General features: G+C 33.5%; 1 protein-coding gene across 3 annotated transcripts in view; it reads right to left on the bottom strand.

Annotated features, from left to right (window-relative positions):
* Positions 1-5,517, bottom strand: part of LOC109843694 (serine/threonine-protein phosphatase 7) — an 11,732-nt gene extending 6,215 nt beyond the window's left edge. For all 3 annotated transcript variants that reach the window (XM_020412646.1, XM_020412647.1, XM_020412648.1), the window contains exon 1: positions 5,061-5,517. In XM_020412646.1, coding sequence (XP_020268235.1) covers positions 5,061-5,489 — 429 coding nt within the window. In that variant the 5' untranslated portion in view covers positions 5,490-5,517. The remainder of the gene's footprint in view (positions 1-5,060) is intronic.

Below are 10,789 nucleotides of genomic sequence, written 5' to 3'. Positions count from 1 at the left end.
CCTCAACCCCAAGAAAAAATTTAGGATGTTTTCTGCAAATTCCTAGAATGTATATATTAAACAAAACCCCCTCTAACTTTCAAGCTATACTAAATCCCATATTGAAAAATCTCATAAACGTCATGACTCATGAGCAGGTAAGACTGTAAGAGTAATACGTTTGAGTTATGAGAAATTAAAGTTTGTGACAAAACCTTTGAATGAAGAACATTCATGTGGGAAAACAAGATATAACAAGCAGGTTACATTTTGACTTTTTCCTCTACTCATTAACACCGCTATGAGATTTCCAATAGTTCAGAGGGTTAATATAATTGTGAAGGTCCAATGGGTTTTCTTTGATTTATGAAGTTCAAGATGATTCTACAAAATCACCAGAGTTCAAGGGGACTCTGATATTTTTCCTTTAGGTTTGTTCCTGAGAAATAAAAACTATATATTGTTTTTATGTTGCAACTCTCATTCTAAGCGGCCAACAACATGAAAAAGTGATACTAGGTAGTGCATAAATAACTACATCCAAGAAACAAACTTCTTCTTAATGGCTTAACAATGGTGTGTGGATGTATCTATGATTTGCATTAGGCACCACTATAACCTCATTCCTATGATAAGGGGCCTCAAGTGATATAACTGGTTACGATCAGTTGTACTCTTAATAACTCCAATGTTACGATTTGTTAGGATATTATGTCCAGTTGCAATGCTTTTGAAGGATTTATCCACATAAGAGGCACCATGAAGGTTATGATTGGTTGGCAGGGATCAATCCTAGAAACTCTCATGAGATGATATTTGTGAGCATGATCATTATCGCTCCAACTGGCTCACTAAACAGATGGTTGCATATTCTATGTGAATTTGTTAATATTTGATAGGGTGGTCTACTTCAAGACTTAGTCAATTATGCTCTTCAGGCTGCGACATAGGCAATGCTAAGAGAATGTTCAAAGCTAAAAGTTACCTTCTACCAACCTCTGAAGCACGGATTCGCCCGCGGAGGCCACGAATCCATGTCCGACTCGAATCGGACACGGATTCGTCACAACACGTGCATGACACATGTCGGACACGGTCAATCCGTGTCCGACACGGATCAACGGTCAAATTAGGCTCGGACACGGCTCGGATTCACCGAAGACCGATTCATTCGGGTTGCGGGTTTGGTTGTTAAAATCCAACCCGAACCGTTCGATTAAAAAACTCATCCCTATTTCTCAAATCTCCCGTTCGATTCGAACCTCAGCTGACTCAAACGAAAGAAAATAAGAAAAAACCCTAACCCTAACCCTAATCCCCTCTCTCAATCTCTCAGCTTCCACTTCATCTTAAGGTACTTTTTGTTTACAAACTTGTTTTTTTTTTGTGATAGATTCATATTTTAGATTGTTAGTTGAATTTTATAAATTTTTCTATATATAATAATTTTTTTTTTAAATCCTTGCCGTATCCCCGTATCCTATTTTTTGGATTTTGTCGTATCTCGTATCCGTGTCCGTGTCGTATCCGTGTCCCGTATCCGTATCCGTGCATCATAGCTACCAACGCACAGTCCTGACCCTCACATGGTTTTGCATATTTTTCATGTGATTATCTTCGAAACTCAACCTTTTAAGGATGTTGTTGGGTTTATTTAGGTTATAATCGTTTCTTATTGCTTTCCATTGTAATGCTTTTTATTTAGTTTCATATGCTATAAATAAGATAGTGAAGTGGATTATAATGAAATCTCATCTCATCTACAAATTGCTTATTTGATTTTTAGAAAGACAACATGCGTTTACGTCCATCTAGCTCGCCTACCATGCTTAGCATGTCCCAACATGCCACGACTGTGGCGTGATACGTGGCCTTATCTTCTTGCCCTCCTTTTATTTAATTAATTATTTATTTGTATATCTGTATGACCATCTGCCTCGCCTATCATGCTTAGCATGTCCCAACATGCCACAACGGTGGTGTGACACATGTCCCTATCTTCTTGCTCTCCTTTTATTTAATTATTTACTTATTTTTATATCTGATTATATTTGATAATTAATTGGTTTGTAAGAGTTTATAAGATGAAGTTTTGTTGTGGAAATTTGCGTTGTATGGTTGTATCAAAAAGGTTGCGACCGTGAAGTCATGCTATTGAACCACATGAGTTCTCGTATCTTGCATTTGTTGCCACAACTCCCTTTGAGAGCTTATAGACAAAAGCGACATCAACAGTTGAGAGCAAAGAATAGAGGAGAAATTTCTCTCTAGCTATCTGCCAAAAGTTTTATGGATGATTTTTTTTTCATCATTCTTTGCACAACATTGTATCCATATGAGCAACAATCTTGAAGTTTTGTAGTAATCTCAAGTGATGACACTCCCACAGGTTTTACCGCTAGCAATGGCGGAGTCAAGGACCGAGGTAGCGATGCCCCCCGGATTTTGCCCACAATTATCATATGGACTAATTCATAATTATAATTCATAATTAGTCCCTTACATCTTTCTCATTTTGAAATTACTCCCTCAACTCACTGAAATTGCTATTAGGTCTTCCAACTTGTAAGTAGTTTCAACTTGCTTTCTCTAATTGCTACAACTACTCTTAAGTCTTAACTGGAGGACTATTTTCAAAATAGCTTAATATCAATTTCAATTATTCGAGAAAGTTACTCAAATATGAAAGATTTAATAGACGAATATTGAAAAAAAAAATTAATTAAAAGTAGCTATACAAACAATACACTTAAAGTTGTGAGCTAGTATATTATCTATACTACCATATAAAAAAATCGTGAGGATAGACAAATGTGAAGGAATCATGAAAAATTCTCATTTTCTCAACTTCGCTGCTGCGGAAACTTTTGTTTGTTTAGGGGCAAAATTGGAATTATGAAAAAATGGACAAAATGTCCATTTCCTCAATCATTATATACACCTTCATCCTCTTTCCCAAATAAAAAATGATTTTTCATATATGCCCCCTCAAATTGCTGTTGTTTCTTTTAAACTTTAGAATATTAAAGTGCAATTAATCCTATTGTATAAAAAAATTCATATAAAGAATTTATAATTGTGTGTAACATGTGCATTTGCACATGCAGTAACACTAATATAAAGAAAAAGAGTTGTGACCCTGTGGATGAGAATGACTAAGTGTTAAGTTATGGGTCTGTGGATGAGAAAGACTAAGTGGTGCAACTAACAAATTAGTCAATATGTTTTTTTTGATCATCCCTAATTAACACAAAAGCTTTCTTCTTTCCTTTTCTTAGATTAGACTATATACAGTTTAAAGTCAAATAGAACATATCTAGTAACAGTGATCACTATTTTAAACAGCCTTCGCCCAATCCGTCTAGGCGCACGCCTAGGCCTAGGCGGTATCTAGGTCACCTAACTAGTGCCTAGCGCTTGGACGGTACCTAGGCTGTCCACCTATATTTTAAGAGTGTTTAGGGGAGCATTGTCTGTTTATGTGGATTATGGACGGCATCCTGTAGGCCTTGATCGTCATTTTTTGTATTGCAACCTCTACGTCCTCCAACCTCCTTCAAACTCTTTTAACCTCCAAATGTGAACACATCCACTACCTCCTCCGATCTTTAGCAAAACCTCATCGACCACCACTAGTTTTCTATAACATTAACATTCACTATCAGTTATTGTAATTAAAAAATAAAAAAAGAAAACCTCATAAGCTCTAGGCGTCGGGTCCAACGCCTATACCTCCTAGCACTTTCTATAACATTGTTAGTTATTATTTTGGTTATTTAGTAATTTAAGTATGCATGGTTTATTGTGGATCTAAGTTTCAATCTATTTTTTACAAATTTATATGAATTTAATACATATTTTTTATAATTATTATAATTAAATAATTTAAAAAATAGTCAAACGTCTATGCACCGCTTAGACATACGCCTAGGCGTCTACGCACTAGGCGCTAGCTGAAACTTCTAATCCGCCTAGCACCTTCTGTAACATTGACAACAACCTCATTTTTTAAGAGTTGTGGGTTCGTATTTTAGTCAATAATGTTAGGATTCTCATCATCTACATGATCATCATCCTTAACTTATTTAAGTCCTATGTTTTTCTTTATTCGGAATTGTAGCAATCTGAAATGGAATTTTTTCATGGTTTTTCTTAATAACATAACTAGGAAATTAGGTTAAATTTTCATGTGGTTTTGCATTTGTGGTGGAATTGTGAAATGAGTTTCTTCCAGTATCATTAAATTTTACAGTAAGACATAAATATGGATGTTACACAACTACATGCTACAAAAAGTATGTGTGAATGTTACACAACTACATGCTACAAAAAGTATATGTGTGAGTATACAGAGAGAAAGTGAATTGTGAGGTAATAACTCATTTTTATTCTGGTAATGAACTACCAAGTGACGTCGAAGTGAAGTCTATCCTACTAGTCATATCGAAGGTGCGGACTCACTTCTATCACCTAGCTCATTTTGCTGAGGGAGGTAGCTGCTGATATCCAGACCTCCATGCCCTCAATCGCTAAACTAACTTCATCGCAAGCTCACTTAAAAACTCAGCAAGATCAAACCTTTCCACTAAAACCGAAAAACAATATTTATCATCTCACGTTATGTTCCTACTTTGCTCTAATCTGAAACAAAACACCACCGCTACTTCAATCCCGAACTGAATCCTAACAGGATCTCTTTTTCACATTTTAAATGCGTTCTTTAAAGATCATAATACAGTCTTTCAGATCATAATTGAGAGCCACTGATCTAAACACAAAGACATCTGACCAGTGCACCAAAACCAAAAAACATCAAATTCTTCATATCCCCTCGATCATCCACTAAATTCAAGCCAAAAGGGCGCTCAAACCCCATCAAGATCAAATCTTTCTCTACGTTTGAGCTTCAATTTAATTCATTCGTGCTCATAGGTTTCACGTTTAGGAATAGATGTTAACATTTCCAGCTTGTGATTAGTTTCACAATGAAATTCTCCCATCCCCTCAAACCTGAACTAGATTCAGCTCGAAGCTCACCTAAAAACACGACAAGATCAAATCTTTCCAGATAGAAACCGTACCTTCCAAGCCAAAAGAAGTACAAAAGTCTCTAACCCCCAAGCTCCTCTATCCACATAATCCCCATTGAAAACGAACATCCTCTCCTCGGTGGGGAACCCCGCATCCTCCAGCAAGAACATTACATCATGGATCTGCCCATGGACGTCGCCGACGACGACGACCTCTCCAGCGCCGCCGTCGCCGGCGTCAAGATGCAAGCAATTGGGCTCCCTGTGAAGAATATTGGAAGCAGTCAGCAGAAGGCGATTGAGGACTTGGAAGGGGAGAACGGAGGGGAGAGAAGAAGCGGGGAGGTTTCGAGAGGAGTGGTTTAGGGCGGAGGTTAGGGTCCGGATCCAATCTAGGGTTAGGGTTCCGTCGAGGGGGTAGGAGATTGGGGTCGGGGTTGAAGGAGAAGAGGGAGGAGGGGATGAAGAGGGTGAAGACATCGATGGCCGAACGGGGGAGATGGAGATCTGCGGGGGGTGGAATTTTTTTGGGGGATGGGTTTTATAGGGGCCTGGCCCGTGGGCCAGCATGTTTGCTATATCCACTCCCAAACAGTAACTTTGGGAGTTGGATTGCCGAAAATGTCCTTTTGGACTTAGCTTTTTGGACTTTAGGAGAAGGGCAATTTAGTCCTCACACACCCCCAAAGTTACTGTTTGGGAGTGTGAATAGTTGGACCCGTGGGCCAGCTAGGAGTGACTACACTTAGGGGCTGTTTGGTCCCTTTTATTTAGGGTTTGTTTGGATTGAGCGGAATAAGGGTGAAGGAAAGTTAGGGGAACCATTCACCTCCATTCATCTTGTTTGGGAACATTTAAAAGGTAAAATTATTCACCCTAGTTCTCCTTGGTTCACCCCCTAATAGTATAAAATTTGTTACCCCCCAAAGTGGGGTGTAACCAAGGGGAAGAGAACTCTCTTCCCTTCCCTTCCCATTCTCTCACCTAGTTTCACTTAACTTCCCTTCACCCCCTACAAATCCAAACAGGCTCTTAAACCCACCCACAACATCTAATATAATAGGGAAAGATTCTCTTGAAAGCCTGTCATAAGTATCAAAAGTGTTACTTTTTGGCAGGCTTTCAGCCAAAATCGCCTCTAAAAAAGAAGATTTTAGCTGAAAGCCTGCCAAAAAGTGACACTTTTGATACTTTTGGCAGGCTTTCAAGAGAGCATTTCTCTCAAAAACAGGGAACCAAACAGCCCATAAGCAACATTTTTAATTTTTATTTTTAACCATGAGGGAGATTTTTGATTTGGGATCCTCTATTCATGAATAGTGTCCTAATATTTGCTAATACTCAATCTTGACCTTTCATTTTACATATGTGGGGCCCATTGGAAGGGATGGAGGGTGATGGGGGGGATGGATCTATTAGGAAACATTAGGAAACCCTATTCATGAGTAGAGAATCCGGCTCCGAGATTTTTGGGGGGAGGGAAGGACCAGAAGGGGGCTCGATCCATATGAGCACGTTGGATGTGAGCTTGGAAAAATCCTGACGGCCCCACGTCTGGGGGGCCCCTTTTTGTAGCCTAGGCTCAGGTGTAAAGTACAACTATCGTCGAACTTTAATAATTAAAAATTGGGTATCGATGTCTCGCAGATGCTTATCGATCATTAACCTAGCTAGGCTCCTAAGCCCCAACAATGAAGATATTTCCATCATAACTTTCTACATTGATAATGTGTCAACAAGTGATACATTTTTCGTTATGAGTGTATTATTGCTCTCAATAAATCACATTGTTAAGCATGTGATACATTTTAAACAGAAAATAAACCACAACGAAATAAAAGATACTACAATTAAATGAGATCAAGATCTTAGGTGTCAAAATACAAAAAAAAAGTATAGATCTCTCAATAGTGCAAATAACCCTTTCAGCTCTTACTTATGTTACTAACAAAATTAGAAGTAATATCTACAAGTTTTAATCATAAAAGTTAGATATCTTATCATAAATGACATCATATCTCTCTTCTGGTTCCTTCACTCCCTCAAAAATATCTCCTCATCAGTAAAATACTAGTATTCCTAGAGCATCCGTTGCATGCATGTACAATACACCTTTATCGGAAAAAATTGTTAGAACAACTACATAATTTATGATATGATAAAAAGATTTATTAAGAGAGTTAAGTCAGAAAGTTATTTTGTTTTTGTACTATAGGAGCAAGATTAAATCAGATTAAGCAGCTATTGATGGAATAAAATTAGAATACTATTTAGTTTTAGCGCTTACTTATGATTTCAGTTTTTTTGAGAACAAAACAAATAAAAATTATAATAAATGGTTGAGGATTGATTAAGCATATTAGGGAATGTATTAGAAAATCTTTCCATTTAAGCATTTTACCTGTTATTTTCAAGTTATATTTGTATCTTGAAAAATGAAATGTAGAAAACCCTAGATTTTGACATCTTGCTTGCCATATTCCTGCCCCCAGACACACACACACACACACAAGTAAAGAATTCATTAAAAAAATTTTAAAAGTGAGAAAATTATTAGGTGAATAAAATTAAGAGGAAATTGTGATCGTATGCTAACGGAGAGCTCAATTGTGCACTCTTCCTTTGATGCAATCTTTAATCAGATGACAAAGCTTATTATTTTTTACTCAGATGCATTCTTTCCTAGATGGAGGGTTTAGATGAAAAAAAATTCAAATGTACACATCCGTTTATGCAGTACTAGGTTTTATACACGTGCAATGCACGTAGTTAGACACCATGATTAATTATTTTTGGCTAATTTCCTAACTAAAATTTGTTCCTCCGTTCCATTTAATAGTTTGTGCTTAATTTTTTTCTAAACTTTAACATTGCGATTATTTATTTTCTTTGGTGTTTGTTTAAATGGGCTATACCTAATTTAAAATTTCATGTGGATATTTAAATTGATGGAAAACAAATACAATCTGAAGCTAATTTGAATTTTTATATTATTTGGACTGACATAAACCCAAGTTTTACTTGAGAAAATACAGTGTTGCAAAAATAAAAAATATTGAAATGGTGTTATACAAGCAAGGTGAATATTTTAAACCAATAAGGTAAGATAATTGATTAAAAGTATACTAAAACGATAGAAAATAGAATATAAAATTTGTTCTTAATTATTAATAGACTTCATAAAAATTATAAACTAAATATTAATGCTAACTAGAATATAAAATTTGTTCTTAATTATTAATAGACTTCATAAAAATTATAAACTAAATATTAATGCTAACTCTAGTATACTTTTATATGATAAATAGACTTCATAAAAATTATAAACTAAATATTAATGCTAACTCTAGTATACTTTTATATGATAAAAGCATCTACATAAACATATTAAAATACTAAAAAAGTTCATAAAACTCCCTTCTAAAGATTCCTAATTTCACTCAAAACAATTAAACTATTCTACAAAATATTCAGAAAATATAGTCTTTTATTCATTCTATTTTATTTTTTTATTGAACTAAGATCAATCATTCTTCACATTTATCTTCTTACTGGGCAATTCTAGAATGGTGTCTTCATCATCTATGTCGATTGCGACATCAGGTTGGAGTTATATTCTTTGCACTATTATCTTTCCTAGGCTCGTTATTCTTTTATCTTCTCGTGTAACTTCACAAAGAAGTTGAATGTATTTCTAATGTTCAACACAAACTTCTTGAAATACAGATTTTGATTTTTTTTCTATTTCAATGAGAATAAATTTTAATTTCATATATATATATATAATTATTTTTGTTCCTGATTTATTACTTAAATAAGATTAAGAGCTACATCTTTTTCCTCTACAATGAATTTTTCTAATGTGCATCTAATAAGAGTTTCTAATATATCAATAATGTTATATTTGCTTTATCCCTGTTATTTTTCACAAAGATCTGAACTAAATACCTGCATTTTCCATTGCCAATTTGCCTTAGATTATAGTATTAATATTTAATTTCTTTAGTATTTGAAGAACGAATTATGAAATTTATGAATACTTACTTTTCTTGTATCTTCCATTAAGAATTCTTCTTTGATTGGGATAAATTTATTAAATTATTCTTCAATGGAACTCAGTCGATGCTTTTTTGATTTATTTCTGTCACTTTCTCATTTTTAATAGAAATAGCTTGATTCTTTTGAATGATATGTCTAAATATTCTGATAGTTTCTCCATATGTATATATATCTTAATGAAAGAATACATAACAGTTACACTTTTTTTTTGCCAAGTTTTAAAATTTCAACACTTTTTTGTGGTTTTGAACTTTCAGGGTGTGATTTTGTAATATTTAAAACTTTGGGAGCATTTAAAAAAAATTTACTTTTAAGTTTGGTAGTTGTAACTTTAATGTTTCATGTGTCAGTGATAATTTTTAAATATCATGATATTCAAATTTTGAGGTTGTTTTTTCCAATTATTAAAATTATAGATTAATTTTTAAAATATTCAAATTACAGCGGTCTACCAATAGTTTCCAGATTTGATGTGTACTGGTTATAAATTTTAAAATTTTAGAGTTTTTTTTACGATTTTTAAATTTTGAAATAGTTTTTTCTATAACTTTTGTAACTTTGAGGTTAATCTCCGCAAATTTTTAATTTTTAGGTGCATGAAGGTGATCTCTAAGATTCATCTTTTGTTGTTTGAAAATTTAAATTATTTAAAATTTTAGGGTTTTTTTATAATTTAACCTTTTGAGGGTGTTTCTATAATTTTTAGGATATTAAGGGTGTTAATTAAAAATTTTAAATTCTTCGGAGGCTACTGTTAATTTCTTGATTTCATGTTTGTTGTTTTTATTTTTGAAATATCAGAAAATTTCAAGTGCATTATAGTAATCCCCTGAATTCATCTATGTTGTTTGCAAGTTTTAGAATTTTAGAATTTCAGGTGCTTGTTTGTAATTTAAACTTTTGAGGGTATTTCTATAATTTTGAAATATTGAGATGTTAACCATAAATTTTAAATTCTTCTCAAACTGGTGTTAATTTCTTAATTTTATGTTTGTTATTTTAAGTTTTTAGACGTCGGGATAGTTTTTATAATTTTAGTTTTCAGGGTATTTTGTACAATTTTTTAACTTTTTAGGTCTTCTTTTCAATACTTTATATATTATAGCTACATATGATTTCTTTATCTTAACAAATTAAAACAATAAAGATATTTTATATATTTTATTAGTATTATTTTTTAAATTGATAAGCTATAGATAGGTCACGTAGGATTAGGATAAAATATAATTATGATTAAGATAGATTAAAATATAAATAAAATATTTAAAATAGTGAACTATAAAAATGTTTTATATATTTTATTAATATTATTTTTAAAATAGTTAAGCTATAAATAGTTCATGTAGGATTAGGATAGGATATAATTATGATTAAGATATATTAAAATATAAATACAATATTTAAAATAGTGAAGGGTAATATTGACCATAGAAAGATTTTTTCGAACTCGTATTTTTAAAGAGAGTAAGTATGATTTCCATGGCGTAGGTTTTAAAAGAAAAAAATATATATCAGATTAATCTAATGTTTGAGGAGAAAGGTTACGATGTATATGAGTAGAGCGGTTTAGATTTTTGTTCCGGAGAGTTTAACGTGGGTAATTAATGTGGTAAGTTATGATCATCCTTGGATTTTTAGAAATTGTGACCGAGAAAGGGAGCCAGCTTCCTTTAGTGAGTAATAATGAATGAGTGGAAATAGATTTAATCCAGCCAGTCAAC

Source organism: Asparagus officinalis, chromosome 5, assembly GCF_001876935.1.
Source record: "Asparagus officinalis chromosome 5, Aspof.V1, whole genome shotgun sequence".
NCBI classification, from domain to species: domain Eukaryota; kingdom Viridiplantae; phylum Streptophyta; class Magnoliopsida; order Asparagales; family Asparagaceae; genus Asparagus; species Asparagus officinalis.
Note: the sequence above shows the minus strand (reverse complement) of the source record. Positions and strands in the feature narration are given on the sequence as shown.